The sequence below is a fragment of the Colias croceus genome, chromosome 8 (genome assembly GCF_905220415.1).
Source record: "Colias croceus chromosome 8, ilColCroc2.1".
Classification (NCBI taxonomy): Eukaryota; Metazoa; Arthropoda; class Insecta; order Lepidoptera; family Pieridae; genus Colias; species Colias croceus.
In genome coordinates, this window is record NC_059544.1 from 9,026,857 (window position 1) to 9,048,646 (window position 21,790).

Below are 21,790 nucleotides of genomic sequence, written 5' to 3' on the forward strand. Positions count from 1 at the left end.
ATTGTAACGAACTAATTATTATCTATTAAAAATTTGGAATGTCGATTGTTATACGGGTTTGACTCATATAGTTGTCACAGTTTAATTTATAGTGGTTTTTGCGAATAAAACAATGTACCAGGAGCGTGCGGGTTTTCTTTAATGCGCTTCTGATTTGTTTATACCTCTAATTCCCAGTCAGTTAACGCCTTGAATTGAATTATTGAACTGACTGGCAAATTCATATAATGCCATAATTAACCATGGTTGGTTATTGTGATCATAATATGAATTTGCCAGGCAGTACAATTCACGGCGTACATAATTTGTCTGGAAATAGAGATCATAATACGGCCCCAGCCGTAATTGTAGGTAGATGTTTAAATATTCATAATCGCGGCAATGGCGGCAAACATCGACGGTCATTTTGTTGGGCCAACGCTGCCTATTGTGAAGAGGGCGTATGGCCTGTCATAACGTTATTTAAATATTTAACAACTTTAACGCTTGCCTCTAATCAACCGCATAAAAAATCACATAATATGGAATGGATAGATAATTCACTGTTCACAGCCGTAACTCTAACACTTAGTAGCACTTGCATAACGCTGAATTACGTTATTTGCAAGAAAAATATCAATTATATGTACCTACCTAACTATCTATGTAGTTAACTAAACAAATTCATTTTGTAGCGAAAGATTAGGTATTTAATGTTTTTATTTATATTTCCATTATTTAAGTAAGTACTTGTTAATACTTTCTTAAATTTTATCAGTAAAATATCTCGAAATAACAATGAAATTGATTAACATTTCCTGTACTTGTTTACCCGCGAAACCCACAAGATGGCGCCAAGAAAATGTCCTGCTAAATTCAAGGTGCTCAAATGCAGACCAGCGTTCACTAGCTAGATAATTGCATCACATGTTGTTTTTGTTTACCGATCTGCGCAAACATGTAAACACCAAGGACTTGTTTGTTAATCACTAAATACTTTCGACTTTTATTGTTAATGGAGTCGTTATCATCAAGGTATCTTACAAAAATCTAGCCTTATGAAAATATATTTCACTGCTGCAGTGCCGTGCGTGTTCAAACGCAAGAGAAAGCAGATGCATTTATAAAATTAATACCTAAGCTATACTGCTTAAGTAATCTGAATCTATGTTGTTAAGACAAAGCGGACGAAGCCGCGGGCGGGAAGCTAGTGAGGAATATAATAAATGAACTAGAATAATTTATAATACCAAACTAATTTAGATTTTTGTTGTACTTATCCCCGTCAACTATCCTAAGTTTAAGTGTTAGCTAAGCTAGGTAATACCTTTAAACTCAGGATAAAAGTTTGGAAAGTAAATCCTTTTCTAAACTTGCATCCTAAAAATAAAAGTGTTTAAAAATAAATGTCTTTTTATTGCCTTCTTCTGTCCCAGTTAACAAAATTCAAAAGTGTTTTTAAATTTTGTGTATTAACACTAAAGGCCTAAATAATTTGTAATAAAACTTCAAATAAACCAGTATTATTATTTAAAAACAAAATTTATTGTTTTTATCTACATTATTACAGCAGGATAACGGTCTTTCCTTTAATTCTGCCTTCTTAACTTCTTTGTTAAGTACTAGGTGCGACTTTACTCACATTACATCACATGTACAAAAAAAAATGTAAATGCCTTCCTCGATAAATGTACATCAGTGTTTTTTTTTTAATTCGGGTCAGTGGTTCCTGCGATTAGCGCATCCAAGCAAACATGTCTCCAGCAGTATAATATTGGTATAGATTTTTTTGTTACAATGAAATGTGTAATAAAATGTTTAAAATATATCTATTATCCTATTAGTAAAAATGCATGTAAAAAGTACTTGAGTTTACCCCTATAAATTGTATAAATTGTGTCTATTTATTTTATATATTTACTCTTGTATTTTTTTTTATTTATTGGTGCACAATAAAGTATTTTTGTTTGTTTGTTTGTTTGTATAAATTCAATTTACCAGCATTATTATGTTGATAAGTCATTTATTTTAATATTAGAATTCTCAATATGGGTACATATTCACATATTATTACGTTACAACAGTGTCCATTTTATGCACAATGAAATGTTTTCGAGAACTCTACAGTTTATCTTCAATTTAGTTTTAAAATTAACACTAACTAGAGTTCTTATTTAAAACTTAATCTCATCTATAGTTCCTTTGATTTCTTCTATCTCTCCAGCTACTTTGGTGTTTGTTACGATTGTCCCTTTCTCTATTCCTGTAGTCATCACGCCCATGCTTTTCTTTAGGTCTGTATGGATGGTGTCTGTTCATCCAATTGCCTTGTAGACTAGCCATAACTAGCTTGTCATTAGAGTCATGCCGCTGTAGCGGTTGTCGATTAGGCTTCTGACTATCATCCATAAGTTTTTCTGTCATTTCAGAGAATTGTTGTACAACAGGGCCTTGTATCTCCAGTGGCATTTCAATTCCGTAACATCGTATTGGCGGCGGCAATAGCGGCATCCTACCTCTGCTTTGGAGGAGCAGAGTTCTATTAAACAGTGCAGTACCACGGAACAAGCTTATCGCGTATGGCACAGACACTTCGTGATTAAACGTTATGAATGCAAAATTCTTCTGTCGACCATCTCTGTCCCTTGCAATTCTGACTTTTTCTAGTGGTCCTGCCTGAAAAAGTTATTAATACTTGATTTATAGGGATACAGATGTTTTCTAGTCACTGGATCAGTAAATTCTATACCTGTAAAAAGAGTTCGTAAAGTATTTCTTCGTTAACTTGTTCTGATAGATTACCACACCAAAGAGTTTTATTATCTTCTTCAGACATTGTGATTATTTTACTTAAATCTTATTTATTTAATCAACATTTGAAATTTAGTCAAAATATGAAATTTCGCTTCACCATTCACCAAAATCAATGAATAAGGAATCACATGGAAGTGACATACCTACAAAAAAAGTGTGGCCGGCGCCATATTCAGTGTTGCCACATGCCAAATCGATAAATCTGGATATAGTAGTCTAAAAATCTGTATAAAATCTGTATGAAATCAAACCGTAAGCTGAATGGTATGTTTGTCAAAGAAAACATTGGATTGTACTTAAAACTTTATTTATTACTTTTTATACATACTTTTATTCATTTTATTAATCAATTTCTTGTGAACATTGAGCTTAAAACATGGCTCGTTATTCAATAATTGTTTTGTTAAAATTAGTCCCTCCATCGTTTCGGTGCCTAAATGGTTCCTGGTTTTTGTTTTAATTAAATTAATAGATGAAAAAATCCTTTCAACTGCAGCACTGGAGTGAGGCAGGCATAATAACGCAGAAAGTTCTTTAAGAGTTGGATACAACAAATTTCCATCCATATCTTGTGCACAAATAATTTGATGCCAAAAAGCTTCAGTGTCTTCTGAGCTTGATTCGAGGAGACTGTCGTTCATTCTTAAATGACGCCACTCATTATCTAATTGCTGTGTTCGTTCTTGTTGGATTATATTAGGAAAAGTCTGCACAATGTGAATCAACGAAGATATACTGCGGCGTTTAACATGGACTGGATTAAGAAAATTCAAGTTTTTTGTGATTTGACTTCCAAAATCATAACGGGATTTTATTTGTTTAGCTCCTTCTATAAAAAACTCAAGACATCGTAGTTTGAATAGTTTCACATCACTTGGATTCAGACTAGGACTGGACAACGATGTGGCAACATTCACACCCAGGTAAAGTTCCTCAATCGGTTTGTAGTGTCGAGGGTTATCGTGCTGGATGTTATGAATTTCAGTTCGTAGCAAATATGAACTGTCCATGTAACAATCCAAAAAAGATTTATAAGTTTGGCACAAATTCTCATGTAGCGATTGTATTTGCGGCTTTTCGGACTGCATAATTTTATTAAATTTTGTAAAAAATTCCAAAGAAAATTCCAAAAACTGCAAGTATATTTTGTTATATGGATTATTCAACATCTGCAAAATAGAATCCGCTGAGTTTAAACGGTCTGTAAAAGCAGCATCAATAAAAAATAATTTTAGCGCTTCATATTGCTCTAGAATCCGCAATACAGCAGAGCGGAGTGAAAGCCATCTAGTTTGGCATGGATGTAAAATTTTATGGGGCTTCAGTGCAAGAAACTCTTGAAAATCTTTCAATACACCTGCTCGTTTTGGACTCGTACTGATATAATTGAATACATCCCTCACTAGGCCTTCAGGTTCCCGCGGTAATTTTGAGCAGGCATACGACGCGCATAATGCGAAAGAATGGCAAATGCATTTCATTATATACAAATTGGGTATATCTTGGGTATATCTGCTTGCTACAGAGTTATGCTGACCCATCATTGCGTTTGCCCCATCTGCGGCAAAACCTACCATATTATCTTTATAAGGTATCCCACTTTCTGTAAATAATTTTATGAGATGTTCATATAATTTTTCACCAGTGGCATCTTGGACGGGTATCAGTCCAAAAAACGCATCTTTTATTTTCTGGCATTTATAATATCTTACGACAATGCACAAAAGTTTAACACAACCTCTGTCCGTACTTTCATCAATAAGTAGTGAGAACTTGCTGGTTTTCAAGTCAGCGATGAGGTTTTCTTTTTCTGTATCACCAGTCACAGATCTTATAATGGCCGTTGTTTTTGTACGACTACAAGCAAGTTCTTTAGCAATAGTGGAATCTTTACAGATTGTTTTAATCAGCTGGGGTAGGTGTTCCATTACGTTCATTGAAAGGTTATGCTCAGCAACAAAAGATGATAATAAAATTTCACCTGTCTTTACATCGTCTGCAATATTACTTTTTTGAAAGAAATCTGTAACTGGCTTCTGTACGTTAGAGGAACCGGGAACTGAGTTTAAGTGTTTAGCAGTTTTCATGTGTCGTACAAGATCATTTTTACCGCCACCTCCAATAGCAAGATCTGATAAACAAAACTTACAGAAAGCGTAATCCTCTCCCTTTTGACTTATTTTTAACCATGGTTTAAAACAGCTTTCTTCGAGCCAGCACTTATTAAACTTTTGCATATTCCGTGACTTTTTCGCTAACATATTGACTAATTTGTTCACATCAATGTAATCAGAAAACGTAGTCGACTCGTAATAATCATAATGAACGACATTCATTCGTTATCAAAATACTTGTTTCGGGAAATCCCCGATGTACGCCATGAATGTTGCCAGATTTAAACAACTGTATAAAAATAATATACTTAGATAATGGATTATTTTATCATATGTCCTTATCCAAAAAAGGTTTTAACAAATGTATAAAATTTACTTTGCTTATCAATTATTTCATCATAGTTAGTGTCCTTTACCTAAAATCTGTATAAAAGTAAACCCAAATCTGTAATCTGTATAGTGGTCTTAAAATCTGTATAGATACAGATAAATCTGTATATATGGCAACACTGGCCATATTGCTTGTAACAAAACATGGCGGTGTTTAGTGCCGAGAATATATCGATAAACATTATTATGTTTATCGATATAAAAATAATATTAATATATTTTTTTTGAAGTTATACTTCTTTTGGCGCGTAACTTGTAACGCGTGTACATAAACACACACTCTTTTTTATTTATTTTAACTTTATTGTACAAAACATAGAAGTAAAATTACAAATGGAAAAAATGACGATGCCAATTAATAAAATTAAGTATGACGATGGCTGCTCGTGACGGTAACACCTATACAGGGTTACTTGTAAAACACCAGCAACCTCGCCGGACAAGATAGCTAACCCTGTATAATTTGATAAATCCAGTTCAATTTTGACTTCGATATAAGGATTACGGTAGACTTACAATTTGGTAATTTCAGTTTTGAGGAATGTAATATAATGAAACAACATAATATATACTAATATAGGTATATAATAGTATTTTATTACGATGAACAACACAATATACAGTAATTGTATTTATTTATTTATAAATAATAGACAAAAAAAACAATAATATATAATAATAGAGAAAATTATACAGCTAAACTATTTTGTGTAGCCTGGAATGCACTCAGATACACTCTGTTCATTTTTGAGTTCGGGATTTGAGGCTCAACTGGTACCTGGAAATGAAATGTCACAGTTTACATTAACTAGCATTGTTCACTTTACATTTAAACTAAAATGCAATACATTTTAATTAAAAGGGCAATGCTGATGGTTTGAAATTAATATCAACATTAGGGCTTACAATAGCGGAACTTGAATTTATATTTTTGGTTTTATGGCATTGAAATGCTTTATAAATATAAATTTATAAAGAATAGAAAAATAACTTAAAACACCCCATGTATTTAAAGTAAATTGCACTTTCCCTCAGTCAATAACATTTCAACAACCAAATATCACCCAAGTTTGTACTCAAAAAATCATATAAAACCATCTCAGTTTGTTCACAGGCCTCCTTCAAAATAGGAGAAACGTTAGATTATAAATGACAGCCCTAAATCTAAATAAAAAGACCAAAAGTAAATTAGAAGACATCACGTGTCTACAGATAAAAACCTCACCCTGTGTGAATGCAGCGGCAGACATACTGGTATAGCATCATCGTGCAGACTAATCACATCCATTGTTCTATTGAAAGCACTTTCGGGGAAATGTAGGGAACATACTATGATATTATATCCTTTACATTTGGCTTGATATTTTCATTTTCAATTGCTTCTAACCATTCTCCTTTTCTATTTTCACTTCTTGGTAACCTTCAAAAAATGAATTTTTAGGTTATTATAATTTTAGTCCTGACCTGACTTATTTATAAATACATTTTTAAAGTACCTACTATAAAAGCGATTAATCTTACTTAAGTTAAAATTCATATTAGGTAAATTTAAGTGTTTTATTTTTCCTTCTGCTGCTCTTGGCAAAATTAATTTGTTATTTTGGAAGTGTATTCACCAAAGCAACTATTCTTAAGATTAATGACACAGCCTTGGGAGACGCACGTCTTCATCGAACATTTTGCTGATGTCGATATTATAAGTCCTCACTAGCACCCAAATTCATTATTTTACTAGAACGAAAATATACAAAATAAAGCTATATTTGGTAACAATTTTACACTGAACATAGTCTGTGAATACTCCTCAATTCAATATACATGAAAATAAGTAAATCAGCAAAGTAATAACTAATATTTCAGTCAAAACGTATACATACCGGTGCAAAGACAAACTTTTCTAGTTTTCATTCTTTCCGGAGCCACATCCCACAATACTGCGCTTTGGTATTATGCCACTATTTGTCCTTGACCACTCTATATGTTTTAGACACAAATGTTTGTCACAATCACAAAAATATTCAATATTTTTCAATGTTTACTACGGAGCAATGACAGAGCATGTACATCATAATAACGAGAACATAAAATGGCGCCCGGCCACAGTAGGTATTTGAGCTAACTTCAAATGTCAAACGGTATAGAATTAGCACTGACTGACGTATAGTCATATATTTTCACTTAGCAGAATATTCATTAGTTAGAAAGAGACAGTATTCGTTTTATTATTTCGGTATCGAAATGCATGATATTTGTATAATCAGTTGTTTGTTAGAACATTATGCCCTGTCCATAGGATTCCTTAGTCATTGACCAAAATACGCTATGAATAATAATTATTAATTGTAAATCTAATGTCAATTGTCATGATTCATGAAAACATTTTGACTTTTGTCAATTTTTTTTTTAACGAAAATGTCGCTATGATCACAGAGTGTGTTAAAATCACAGTTAAAATGCATAAATAACACAGACAGAAAAAACAAATAGAAGTGCTATAATGTCATAATTAGAATGAAAATGATAAATAATGTGACTAAGATAGAATAATAATTATAATGACTTGACGCCACAGAACACAATATAAAGAATGAAGATTAAGAAATATTTCAAAGGGGTGCTTTCCAAACACTCCTTCCTAAACATTTATTTATCATGTGTAACTTAATTTCACTTTCCAATCAAGTTCCAATCCACTTCCAATCAGACATCATTGAGAGCATTATACCTACATTTTCGGTAAATTCAATTTTTTTTGATAAGTAGTATGTAGTATATAGTATATAGTAGATGTGTACGGAACATCTATAATTCTTCTACATTGTTTATGATTGTTCTGTAGTTTATTGTTGACTGTTGGCAACACTGTTGTCTAACTGTTTATTCCTGAGGTTTATTCTGTGGTTTAATCTTTCATCTTTGTCAAAAAGACGTTTATGGTGAACCATAGAGGAAGGATGTATAACTGTGGTGAACTGAGAACTCAGACTTCAGAGCATTCAGCATTATGTGATGTGCTTTTTAGTTTTTTGTTATCGCTTTGAAAATATTAGAATTAGTTATCAATCGTAATGAATAAAGATAGTTAGACAAGAATTACGTTACCATCGCGTTATATAGATTTTATCGATCCTTTGTGATCACTTGTAAAAGAGTTCTGCAAAAATCTCCGTAGAGCTTCATACCATCATATTTTTACCTATTTCATACACATTGATATAGGTAATATACAATTAAGCTGTGCAGCATGGCTCTATCTGTACGTATGTCATGTGTTTAATTACCGAAAGAACAACATCGATAATTATCTTTTAACTACGTAAAGTTTTTGGATTGTTTCTAGTTAAAACTCGATATATCGCAATGGACGACTCCAGCAAATTTCAGCAGATGCAGGATGAAATGTCCAGGTAAGAAAAGTTACCTATTACATACGTTTCCTGTGATTCAACTATGAATTGAGATTTAAAGGTTAAAAAATTGCACAGGTTCGAAGCCGAAATCTCTGGATCGGGACCCATTCGGCCGGTGATTGGTGCGGCTACATTTGGCAATGTGCAGCAGCAGCTGGAGCGGTCGCTTCCACCGCCGCCTCCACCCCCACAGCTACTGGCCCAGTTTGATCCCAACGTGATGGGAGCGAGGATGATGTTCCCCAATGTGCCTCCACCTCCTCCGCCACCGTCTATGATGGTGCCCGCTTCAGTAAGTTAAGATGTTTCTTAAATACACTGTATGTTGTAATGTTTGGTGTGTATGTAATGTTTGGTGTGAAAGGTACGGTAGGGGAACATAATATTATCTCAGAAACACACAGTTTTCAACTAATTTGGTAGTCAATAGATCATTTATAAATTGTAATGTATGATTTTGTCATAAAATATATTTTTTTTATTTTAAATACTTATTTAACAGTCACAGTTATTGAACAAATATAATAATTATTTAATATTTATATTAACAATAATTAAAAATTTATCATAAATTGAAAAATTTATTTATTTATTGTAAATTCTTCAATTTATGATATATTAATTTATCATAAATTGAAGCACACTTCTTGCTTCTTAACTTTTGATTCTGCAATTAGGTAAAATCACATTGTATTGCACAGTGTCATTGTTAATTAGTTTAATAAAGATTTTCTTACATGCCAGGAGCAGTAATTTTTGCAGAGAATGAAATAATTTAGGTTGATATTAAACAACCATTTTTCCTGCTACAGAAGGATCTTGTATTTTGGTTGTATGTATAAATTGAACGCTAAGGCTGGTTGCAGAGCTTGACCGACCGTCAGTGCGTACCGTCGCGTCGGTCCTGACGATACGCATCAACAATTGTATGACTATGACACTAATGCGCATGACAATACGCGTGCGTATGGTCGGTCTAGCTATGAACGGTTTTATGAATTTCCATACATATGACAAGCGCGACTGACGTACGCACTGATGGTCGGTCAAGCTCTGCAACCAGCCTAAGGTGGAGTTCTTAAAATCAAAAAGTTTAAGTCTTATTGTCTTTGGCAGACCACTATCAAACTACGAAACATAGAGCTACTTTTGTACTACCTTATCTACTATGCTCTGGTCGCGAACAACAAATAAACCTGCATATAATGAATATAACCATTTGTTCTTGTGTTAAAGCAACAGAGACGAGTCAACAACTACCAACATAACTCAAAACACCATTCCAGGTGCAAAGGCTCCGACCACCAGGTGGAGACCCATACCCTGGGCCGATGCCGTTCCTTCGCCCTGGCATGCCGGGACCGCAGCTGATACCACCACCACCAGCGCCTCCGAAGCCACAACCAGTGGTGCTGTCTGCGGCACCCAAGTTGTATAAACCACCTAAGGAGAATGAAGATAAAAAAGAAAAGGAAGGAAAGAAACGGGTGTGTACTTTTTAGATTCGCAATTACTTTTTTTGTAAAATACTAGAATTTTTTTAAAGCATTTCCTGCAAATTATGTGCGATTTGTGTTGCTATTTATAGATTTGAAAGTGTAAATTACTTTACATTTTTCATTGCTTTAGTTTAAAAGTCTGTAATCATAAGATTAAAATTCCACAAATCACTTTTCTGATTCTTCTATTACCCATATCTATATCTTATCTATTTACTCTATTTTTTGAACAATATTACCAATTAGCTATTTTATGAAGTTTACACCAGAATTTTTTTTCATACTCATTTTAGTATTGCAATATAAATATATTATTTTGTATATTCCAGAAACGCGAGCGTCCCCAAACTCCGCCTAAAATAGAGGAGAAGCCTCCGGAGCCGACTCCACCACCGCAGCCGTTGCCCATCGCTGTTACAGAGACGGTACTGCCCAAGACTAAGAAAGAGAAGAAACATCGCAAGGTAACAAACAATCTTTATTTTCATTAAAAAAAATTCCCTTTAATTCAGTATATCTGTAATTGTGAAATGATTTTTAAAATGGATGGATGATTTTTTAAATGTTTTCAGTTAAATCGTGACAAACGGACAAAAATCTTTCTTCCCAATAATATTAAAGTCTACACTCGGCAAATAACATACACTGAGATATCTTATGTTAAATAGGAGAGTTAAGTAAAAGCGATGGTTATTTCAACGTTAAAAGTATGTTGAAAAAAAAGTATATATGTATTAAAAAAAATTAAAAGGTGTTGTTGGGTTACCAACACAATTTTCGATCTTCAAAAACGGCACACACATTAGACGTCAAAGAAAGATTGCATGATTGAACTATTGTGAGTTGATTGTGAGTGAAACCTTTCCGCCTGCGGTTTCCCCGGCGTTTTCAAAGAAAAACCCGCATAGTTCCCGTTCCTGTGGGATTTCTGAGATAAAACCTACCTATGTGTAAATCTAAGTTACCTTCTGTGTGCGCTAAATTTTATTGTAATCAGTTTAAAGTAGTTTTTGCATGAAACAGTAACATACCTCTTCACACACTCACAAACTTTTGCATTTTATAATATCGCATTTTATATATTATCATATCATTCATAGCAGGTCAGATTTAAAACACAGTCAGATGATTGGGTTTATAAGTGAAAAAAAAAAAAAAACAAAAATGCTAAGGACTTTTAAATTTAAGAGATGTTTATACATAATATAATTATGTTTCAGGTTGTTCGAACAGCAGGTGGTCAAGTATGGGAGGATGTAACTCTGCTGGACTGGCCCGACGATGACTTCAGGATGTTCTGTGGAGATCTCGGCAATGACGTCACTGATGAATTACTTGTGAGATCTGTTTGTTAATCTATGAGCTGGTAAATAAGGTTCAGATTAGAATGCAATAGGAAAATTATTTGTTTCCTAAAAATGTTACCCATTAAATTTTAAAATATAAATGGTGACACTTTATATGTAATGTCCTATGAAAATATATTATTTTCGATGTAGAGTATGGCTGTGTAACTTGCATTACTTTTTAAACATAAAAAAAAATAACCAACTTGTTTCATAGAATAAAATATATTGTATGTAAAAAAACAACTTTATTCATTCTTTTAATATTTTTCTAAGGAAAATGGTGGAAATCAGGAACCTTAAAACTTAATAACCTAATTTTATTTGTAGGCACGAACATTCGGCAAATACACTTCGTTCCAACGTGCGAAGGTGATTAGAGACAAACGGACGAACAAAAGCAAAGGATTTGGCTTTGTCAGCTTCAAAGACCCTGGAGATTTCATCAAAGCCATGAAGGAAATGGATGGTATGTGTTATTTTATTGATTGACTAGCACATCAGTAATATAGTATAGCAAATAGCAAATCCTACTAATATTTTAAATGCGAAAATTTGTGGGTATGTTTGTATGGATGTTTATTACTCTTTCACGCAAAAAATGCTGAACCGATTTTCATGAAATTTGGTACACATATATGTATAGAGGGTAACTTGGACTAACACATATGATGTATTTCTCCTGGAAATCCCACAGGAACGGGAATTGCGAGCTTTTCTTTGAAAAAAAGGGCGAAGCCACGGGCGTGAACTGGTTTCAAATATTATGTATAGCAATCCATACTAATATTATAAATGCGAAAATAACTCTGTCTGTCTGTCTGTTACTCAATCACGCCTAAACTACTGAACCAATTTGCATGAAATTTGGTATGGAGATATTTTGATACCCGAGAAAGGACATAGGCTACCTTTTATTGCGAAATATGTACCACGGGCGAAGCCGGGGCGGACCTCTAGTCTATATATATTACATAATATAATAAATCTGTAGAAGGGTCAATTCTGTACATTGAAAATATTGAAAAAATAAATACCAGGGGATGTTACTGGATCGATACCAAACCCAAATATGTATTTAAAAAAATTTTTGTCTGTCTGTCTGTCTGTATGTTCAGGCAACACGTGAAAACTAACGGTTCGATTTCGATGAAACTTGGTATAATTATACCTTATTATCCTAGGCGTAAAATAGGATACTTTTTATCCTGAAAAAATACGTAGAAAAAAATTAATCTTAATTTTTCAGTTTTATCCATAGACGTTGTTCTGTAGAACCGCGAACACACGTTGCGTATTATTATAAGCCTAGCCTTGGCCTAGCCGTATTTGGGTCCAATAGATATTTATAAGATGTCATGGTCAGAGTTACTCAAAATGGAGAAATAAACCATCCACGCGAAGACCGACATCCGCGCGGACGGAATCACGGGTGGAAGCTAGTAATTAATAAACTCATTAAATTGTTTGAAGGGTGTTTATTTAGTTTTTACAACTACTTTCATTATTTTTTTCAACAAATACGATTATTAAAGTTACGTTTTATTTATTGCTATGTGTATAATATTTTTTTTTCTACGTTTTAGGACGTTACGTCGGCAGTCGACCCATAAAGCTAAGAAAGAGTACGTGGAAGAATAGAGCCTTGGATGTAGTGAGAAAGAAAGAGAAGGAAAAAGCGGCTCTTCTCTCTCTTCTTATGTCCGGCCAAAAGAGCTGACAAGAGTAGAATATACTTTGAGAATTATTGTAACAATTATAAAATGAAATAAATTTTTTAAACATGTTTTCGACTTTTTTAACTGAGCCAAAACTCTGCAGATTCTCATTTCATCGTTTAAAAACACATTTTTCCTCATAATATAGATTTAAACGATTGTTGATTGAATAAAAGACAACTTTTAGAATGGCACGATTATTTTATTCTTTAAAAATAAATAAAGGCATACAAAATCCGACACAATTTTGATGATAATAGTAATTGAATTACTACTACAGTTTCTAAAAAATGTGATTGCTTTAATTTTTATCAAAGATAGTGGGTACAAAATTCATTTTCATGGCTGTAATCCGGCATCGCCCTGTCCAAGTGGTTCTTCGGCATTTGTTTTTAAGTAAAATTTGCCTCGAGTTCTGAAAATAAAGAATAAATGAAAAACTGGAGGATACACTACAGTTCAGTTTATTGTGATATGAATAGTTATGATAATAACTATTCAATTTAAAGTAGTGGACTTAAATGATCGTAATCGTAATTAAATGATCAAAAATAGTTGAACATGTCGACGAGCAATAAGTAATTGAAAGAAAATCGTATTTTAGATATAAGTACCCGGGGTCAATATTTTCTCCTATGAAGATAATATCGCCTTGTCCATCATAGTTATTTCTCCAGTCGGAACAGCTTTCAGCCTGGATAGCCGGGAACGCTGTAGTATTGGCAAGGGCTTCGGAATAGATTAATGGTGCACGGTTGTGACTGCAGAAATCTGTAAAATGAAGTACCTAGTAAATTATAATAAATGGTAAAGATTTGTACCGATGCATATCCCGTTTAATAGGTGATAATGTACTCAAATCTATACGTAGAATTAACTGTTATGAATAACTAAGACAAATATAGGTATAGCACACGAGACACACTTAATCTTTATATATTATGCAAGTTTCATAATTGAGTGTCAAATTAAAATGAAATCTTCGTAATTATCTCAATTTAAAATCTGTAGAGGCCTTTTTCAAGCTTATATCCTTTAAAATGAGTAGGTATTGGATATATATTTATCATTATGTTTCCGAGAATATAGCCTAATCTAAAGATTTCCGTACATTACACAAACGTACCAGCTCGTCCAAAAGGCAGGTTTATCGTATTGGCACATCCAGGCTGATGTCTCATTCCACAGTTGGGCCAAATGTCGACGTGTCCCACATCCTTTGTAGTGCCGTAAGTGCCGGGGTCTGTGTGGAGCCCCACGACGAAGGTAGCGCTGGAGGGCCGTAAGCCGGAGTAGTATGGTGGGGTCGAGTATAACGGACCGGCAGGGTCGAGGCCTGTGATTCTGTGAATAGGTATATGAATTGAATTTGGATCGATATGCCACTATATTTTGTATGCGTAATATTAAGTATTTTATATTTGTATAAGATAGGTATACCAAGATTAGGTACTTGAATAAACATAGAACTATCTACTTAAGTACTTAGGTATTAAGTTCAACAAGGCATAGCAAATAAAATAATTTTAGGTATCTAAGTACCTATTATGCCTTACAATTACATAAACTCAAGATTAAACTTCTAAATTTTAATATTATAAAATACGTAAGGAGTCAAGATGTTTATGACCTAAACAATTCAAAAGTAAACATTATCGGACAGGGACCTTACCTGCCGACAATGTTTCCTGTCTCGTTCAGTCTATCAGCTGCGTAAGACATCAGATGGGCTCCCAGCGAATGCGCCACTAAATGCAAATTGCTCAATTCTATCAGCGATTCCTCCTTTAACTGAAGGATAGCATCTCCAAGCTGTGCGCCGACCTGTATTCAAATACATACCTACCTATTTATTTAACTAAATCATCTCAAACATTTTTTATATATTTTGATGTACATATTGATGGTATAATGATATACTTATTTTGCAAGCACAACTCTTTTCACCGCTTCATGCACTCCTACTAGACATATTGTGTTTTTTTACTCCCTAGTAAGAATAGAATTAATATCTACATAATTAAACGTATCAGTGTCTTTGATTGATCTGTAATTTATACAATTACAACAACTTACCTTCATAGCGTTAGGAATCCCCGACGTTGCGTAACCCAGAGCATATCCGAGTAAACCCTGTTTCGCTTCTTCTTCCCAATCAAGAAGAATAAAATTTGCATCCACATTGTTGGTATAAGCATTTCGTACGGCTTTTGTATAAACACCTTCTACTTTTGCCGTGAAGCCAAATGTGTAAATAATAGTTCTAAGACTTCTATCGAAACAGGAGGAATTTCCTATATTCAATGGTTCTTCTAGAGGGGTTACATCGCATTCATCGGCACTAAAACGTAAATATATCATAAATATAATGTAATCATCATATAGTTTATTTAAATAAAATTATTTGATATAGAGATATTCAAATAAGTAGATAGTAATGATAAATGAATCCTTGAATAATTTCAAAGGTATTGATAAAGTTTTATATTTCAAAATAAATACTTATATTGCAGTTATTAGAAGTATCCATATTTCATTAAAATAGTTTAATTCATAAAATATAAAGTTGTTAAATTTACCTGTTATAAACCCGCAAAAAAGCAGCTTCGATTTGAATTAAACCTGAAAATAATATTTATTATAGCAACGTTTATGTACCTATGTCAATGACTAGTAAACTAGGTACGGTCTACCGCATGTATTTTCTTCTCTTAGTTTTCAAAAATGTAGGTTCGAATGACTGAAGTTAAATTTAATTAACTAGATACTAACTATCATGGAATATTAAAGTCCTATAGCCTTATACTTATCTATATTGGTAACGTGTAATTTTATTGAGATAGGAACGTAAATTCAGCAAGCATATCTATATACCTACATATATAATAAATCTGTAGAAGCGTCAATTCTGTACATTGAAAATATTGAAAAAATAAATAGCAGGGGGTGTTACTGGATCGATACCAAACCCAAATATGTGATTAAAAAAATTTTTGTCTGTCTGTCTGTCTGTCTGTCTGTCTGTCTGTCTGTCTGTATGTGAAGGCATCACGTGAAAACTAGCGGTTCGATTTCGATGAAACTTGGTATAATTATACCTTATTATCCTGGGCGTAAAATAGGATACTTTTTATCCTGGAAAAATACGTAGAAAAAAATTAATCTTAATTTTTCAGTTTTATCCATAGACGTTGTTCCGTAGAACCGCGAACACACGTTGCATATTATTATAGGCCTAGCCGTATTTGGGAATTGGGTCCAATAGATATTTATAAGATGTTATTGACAGAGGTACTCAAAATGGAGAAATAAACCATCCACGCGAAGACCGACATCCGCGCGGACGGAGTCGCGGGCGGAAGCTAGTATTAGAAATAAAAGCGTGTTAAAAATAAGAAATGTTAAAGTCCCCCACCTTTCTATTATGTTAATTTAAAATATGTATACTTAGCTACTACACTACTCATTATCTGAATTTCAAGGCAATATTATGTGATTATAATGGATAATATTAAATTTAACGATGTAGATCCATATTCCTATACGGAAAGTTAAATAGTTATTTATGTATTATTTTAATATTGGGATATTTTTTTTATGTTAATATAAAGAATCATATTAAAATGGTAACACATAAGTATATACTTAGTAGGTATCTGATTTTAAAATAATTTCTAATAAAAAAAGATATTTAAAATGGAATATTTGTAAAATATATTCACTCACTCACATAAAATAACTGCTGCAATCTGCAAAATCAACATCATTGCGAAGTAGACGCAACGTAGATATTAAACTAAAATAATGATAATGCTGAAAATTCGTTTGCTTCCATTGAAGTCATACCTAGTACCTAATTATCACCTGTTCATACAGGATGGAGTTTAAATATATTGGAATAAATTTATTTCCTTACCTTTTTATGAAATTGATTTAGACAATAATATTTAGTGGTTCAGTACATTTTTATTAGACGTGAAATTTGGATTACGTATAAGCTATAACATCTAACTCTTTTTTACGATTGCAAAAAAGAGGAATATAAATTAATTATCTCTAAGTAATGATACCTAACGGTAAATCCCTATAAGAACATCCGTTTTGACATACTTACTTATGAAAAGCGCATTATTTAAAGATCTCTCAGTTAAATTATAATACCTATGTGTAGGTACAGTATGGTACAGATCGAGGTTATGGCGTAACTTATTAAATATAACTTTAAAGCTTATACGTAATTAAGAAAAGTTTATTTTAAGACTTCTTGTAAAATACAGTGTAGATTATTATCATACCTTTAAAAATTAAACAACATAAATGTGTATTTTCAAAGTAGACAAATTCAAAGATATGTTAAAATTTGTAGAGTCGTAATACCTAGGTAGTTACTAGGTAATTAGGCGCATCTACTTATTCTAGACATGATTAGAAGAAATAAACCTCTATTTCTATATAATTAGCTTTTTATATATACCATTCCTTTGCATAGGTAATTCCATACAACATAAAACTGTAAAAGCCGTACTTATAATGAAATATGCTATGAATATTGAAATTTATTTTATACGCAAAACAAGGCTGACGAATGACGATATTAAAGTAGATGCTTATGTTAAGCAGAAAACCAATAGGCGTTATTATTTTGGAAATGTAGCTATTTACACTTACCTATTATACTTATAGATTAAAAAAAAAACACACGATTACAAAATAAACTCATTAAATTATTGTATTGTTACCGATCATTGATTAGTGTATAAAGTTTGAATTAAATCCAACCATTTCAAGTGAGTCAAAATTAAGTCTAAAGAGTCGGGTGCATACAAACATACAAACATACGCGTTTAGAATGAAAATAATGATACCCGTAATTGATTTGTTGTGTGTACCTACTAAGATAATTACGGTGACTTACAGTAATGAGGTTTGAAATTGTTTTTTAAATGGAACATCCGGAGGATGTTTTGATGGTTATTTTTCTTTATTAGGTACCTACCTACTTAGATATCTCTTCGATAATAGATATAAAAATAAGAACGTATTTAGTTACCAATATATAATATCAAATAGCACATCACACGAAACGAAAGCAATTTTTTTAACAGGTTTATAATTAATTAATTAGCAATAAACAAAAAAAAATATTACCGACTCTTTATAGACGCTGCAGCTGTAGGTACTTATTTATTCATATTGTTTGATTTCATTTATTTACTTAAGTATAACATTTATGTAAATGTTGAAATGATAAGTGTTTCAAATATAACATTTTGAATCTTAGTAGCCTAGTGCTTATATTTTCAATTTCAATTTAAATTTTGTTTTAATAAATAGATAGGTACATAATACCAATGGTACAACTGCAATTCAACGATCTAGTGAAAACTAAATATATTCAGTTTAATAATAATTAGTAAAGGTTTATTCATCAATATTTAATTGGCTTCATGGCTTTATTCCTTCATCGCCCTTTCCAAATGGTGATTCAGAATTCGTTCTTAAATAATATTTACCTTTTGATCTGCAACATAAAAATGATAGTTCAGGATACATCGCCCATTTTTGCGAGTGACTACTATCAAGCTAATTTTCCGTTTGTAGCTTTATTTTGATGAGACGCCCAATAATTTCGTGTACGAAAGTCTCGATTGTGGTAGCTAACAGAGATAACAAGGATAAAAATTTTTGATTTGATGGTTCTCAAATATTTATTACTAACTGAATTTTTTTTTGTTCAATCTCAAGATTATTATTCATTCATCAACCTAAATCTGGACTCGACTCCGTCATCATCAACCTAAATTATTCGAAAAAATATTTGTCCTACAAAATCTATGGTTTGTTCAAAGAGTCCCCCTTTCCAAAGTGTATCGATAACGAGGTCATCATAAATGATTACTGACAAGCTGATTTTTTTGTTTTCACTTAGTTAATGTTTATATAATTCAACAGACATATTGTCCTACAAATTGCGTAATAAATATTTGAGAACCATCAAATCAAAAAATTTTATCCTTGTTATCTCTGTTAGCTACCACAATCGAGAGTTTCGTACACGAAATTATTCGATGTCTCATCAAAATAAAGCTACAAACGGAAAATCAGCTTGATAGTAGTCACCTGCAAAAATGGGCGATGTATCCTGAACTATGACACTCACATAATAATTTATTATGCCGTGGAATTATGATTGAAGGGTTTTTTTTATTTTTAAGGAATGGAATTATGTTTTATTGTTTTCGATTTTATGTTTAAATGTGGTTTATTCATGCATATGTAACTAAATGTCACACGATCACTCATCACACCGACCTGTGTGTGCCAATCACACCGACCTGTCAACATTAAATTAATTTATTACTTTGCTTACAACCACTTTGATAAGTGAAAACTTACTCATTATTAATATCTTCTCCTATGAAAACGATACTTCCATTTCCATTATAATTTAACTTCCAGTCTTTACAACTGGAAGCCTGGATCGCGGGGAATGCCGTAGGGTTACCAAGAGCTTCAACAAAGATTGATATAACTCGTCCATGACTGCAGTAATCTATAAATAACGGGATAAAATACATTTGAATACCACTGTTCTAGGATTTTAACGCACCGTTCATTCACATATAAAGACTCTATTGTATTTTATTTATATTAGAGCGGGTAACCAAGCAGGTGGCCTGATGAAGCGATATCCACTGCCCATAAGCAGTCAAAAAGATTAATTTTAAGCTTAGTTTTTTGAAGCTGTTTTATCGGCTTTCTATCGAAGAGGTGTGTAATCTCAATTTTGTGTTAACAATAGTGATATAGGTAACTTAAATTATCATAGTGTTTGGTAGGTACCTGCAGGGCCAAATGGAATGTCGACTCCGTCATCACAACCAGGCTGCTCACTCAAATCACAATTGGCCCATATATCGACATCCCCCACATCGTCAGAAGTACCGTACCTTCCAGGGTCGGTGTGAATTCCGACCACGAAAGCAGCACTTGATGGTCCTAAGCCATGCAATGAGGAAGGTTGCGTGAATAAAGGACCAGCAGGATCTAGGCCCGTTATTCTAAAAGTGCAGATAGGAAATGATACAATATATACAGAAAATAACTGGCTGTATATCAATTTCAATAAGTATTTCGAACACAAGGGTATATACAAGAAACATGAACAATAAAATTTAAAAGTTAACTTGATCCATATTTAAATAATATGTGTATTTATTTTAATATTTTAATGCAATCATTCGAACCCAGTGTGACCGACGAATTTTAGCCATTCCCGTTACCTGGCGACAATTTGTCCTTTATCCTTCACTTCGTAACCTGCGTAACCCATGAGATGGGCTCCCAGAGAATGTCCTACCAAGTGCAATGTCATTAAGTCTAAACCAGCACTCGCCAATTGAATAATTGCATCCCCAAGCTGTTCGCCAACCTGTTTAAATATGAAATTTCTACAGGGTATAAGGATATGTGTATACCAAATCGAGGTAAAGAGGACAGTAGGTATTTTTGTGTAATTTTCTTTAAGACTTGAAAAGTTTCATTTAGTTGCTTCCATATTAAACTTAACAAAGGTTATTAACAAATTTATACCTTTTTTGCGTTTGGGACGGCTATATTCTTGTAACCAACCAAATATCCTAGATCACCGTCACTCGCTTCTTTTTCCCAATCAAGGAGAACCAAATTTGCGTCTACGTATTTCAAGTAGGCATTTCTAATTGCGATGGTCGTATTACCGGTTACTTCTCCAACATATCCAAAGACATATATAATAGTTTTTCTATTTATATCAAAATACGGAGAATTTATTAGATCCAGAGGCGTTTCTAGGGGAGTAACAGTTAATGTTTCTGGGCTAGAATTAAATTGGTTTGATTTATGACACAGTATTGTTTTATTTTACACTTACAGCAATTTAGGATTATAAAGCAAGTAAGATTAAAATATGAAAAATTTTATATCTGGATAACACGGTCAGATAAAAAATACCTTTGATAACACCGTAAGAAGGCAGCGTCGGTTTCAATGAGATCTGAAAGATCAAAAACTATGCACAGACTTTGATATACCTTAGTGAAGATATTTTCATACACTTCTTGCTGCCAAAAAAATACACTTTCTCGAATTCATAGATTACAAAATGTTGAAATATATTAATTAAATTTATCACCCAACACTTAGGCTTCTACGAGATAAGAACTTCTACAATTCATGATAGCAAGTGCTTAACTCAAATAAGGCTAGGTGAGGTCAAGATAGTTCCTAATCTTGTATTTTAAAATATTTCTAATATTATGGTCTACTTACTTATAACTACTTCTACCAGCAAAATTATCATTTTAGCTTTTTAACGCACCGGTATTGTGAATGTAAAATATGAAAGAATGCTTATAGGCTGATAAGTAACTTACAAAGCGATTACGCTAAACGCATTATTATCACCTGTTAGTGTAGACTTACATATTTCTAACGTAACATCTAGATTCACCTGTTAGTGTAGACTTACATATTTCTAAC

General features: G+C 32.8%; 3 protein-coding genes and 1 long non-coding RNA gene across 6 annotated transcripts; 1 reads left to right on the forward strand and 3 right to left on the reverse strand.

Annotated features, from left to right (window-relative positions):
• Nucleotides 1–1,502: 1,502 nt before the first annotated feature.
• Nucleotides 1,503–2,900, reverse strand: LOC123693978 (RNA-binding protein 7). The gene is made up of 2 exons (XM_045639254.1): nt 2,729–2,900; nt 1,503–2,655 (listed from the first exon to the last, which is right to left on the reverse strand). Exons 1-2 carry the CDS (start codon nt 2,813–2,815, stop codon nt 2,167–2,169), a joined length of 576 nt encoding a protein of 191 aa, XP_045495210.1. The 5' UTR covers nt 2,816–2,900; the 3' UTR covers nt 1,503–2,166.
• Nucleotides 2,901–6,006: 3,106 nt separating this feature from the next.
• Nucleotides 6,007–7,216, reverse strand: LOC123693834. Of its 2 annotated transcripts, none has more exons than XR_006751721.1 (3): nt 7,175–7,216; nt 6,523–6,717; nt 6,007–6,075 (listed from the first exon to the last, which is right to left on the reverse strand). It is a non-coding gene; the product is annotated as an uncharacterized LOC123693834 (long non-coding RNA). The 2 variants fall into 2 exon arrangements; XR_006751720.1 differs by lacking the exon at nt 7,175–7,216 and adding an exon at nt 6,819–7,038.
• A 1,085-nt stretch (nt 7,217–8,301) lies between these two features.
• LOC123693842 (RNA-binding protein 42) lies at nt 8,302–13,338 on the forward strand. 2 transcript variants are annotated; one of them, XM_045639080.1, is made up of 8 exons: nt 8,302–8,553; nt 8,638–8,704; nt 8,783–8,999; nt 9,994–10,194; nt 10,536–10,670; nt 11,427–11,543; nt 11,883–12,021; nt 13,139–13,338. In XM_045639080.1, the coding sequence occupies exons 2-8, from the start codon at nt 8,658–8,660 to the stop codon at nt 13,270–13,272; spliced, it is 990 nt and encodes a 329-aa protein (XP_045495036.1). In that variant the 5' UTR covers nt 8,302–8,553; nt 8,638–8,657; the 3' UTR covers nt 13,273–13,338. The 2 variants fall into 2 exon arrangements, with proteins under 2 accessions (XP_045495036.1, XP_045495035.1); XM_045639079.1 differs by having other exon boundaries at nt 8,302–8,704.
• A 113-nt stretch (nt 13,339–13,451) lies between these two features.
• On the reverse strand, nt 13,452–21,649 carry LOC123693713. The gene is made up of 13 exons (XM_045638911.1): nt 21,581–21,649; nt 21,263–21,305; nt 20,864–21,128; nt 20,554–20,702; nt 20,114–20,331; nt 19,667–19,823; nt 18,784–18,791; nt 15,850–15,892; nt 15,347–15,611; nt 14,943–15,094; nt 14,397–14,614; nt 13,885–14,041; nt 13,452–13,685 (listed from the first exon to the last, which is right to left on the reverse strand). The coding sequence occupies exons 1-13, from the start codon at nt 21,609–21,611 to the stop codon at nt 13,610–13,612; spliced, it is 1,782 nt and encodes a 593-aa protein (XP_045494867.1). The 5' UTR covers nt 21,612–21,649; the 3' UTR covers nt 13,452–13,609.
• Between the last annotated feature and the right edge of the window lie 141 nt (nt 21,650–21,790).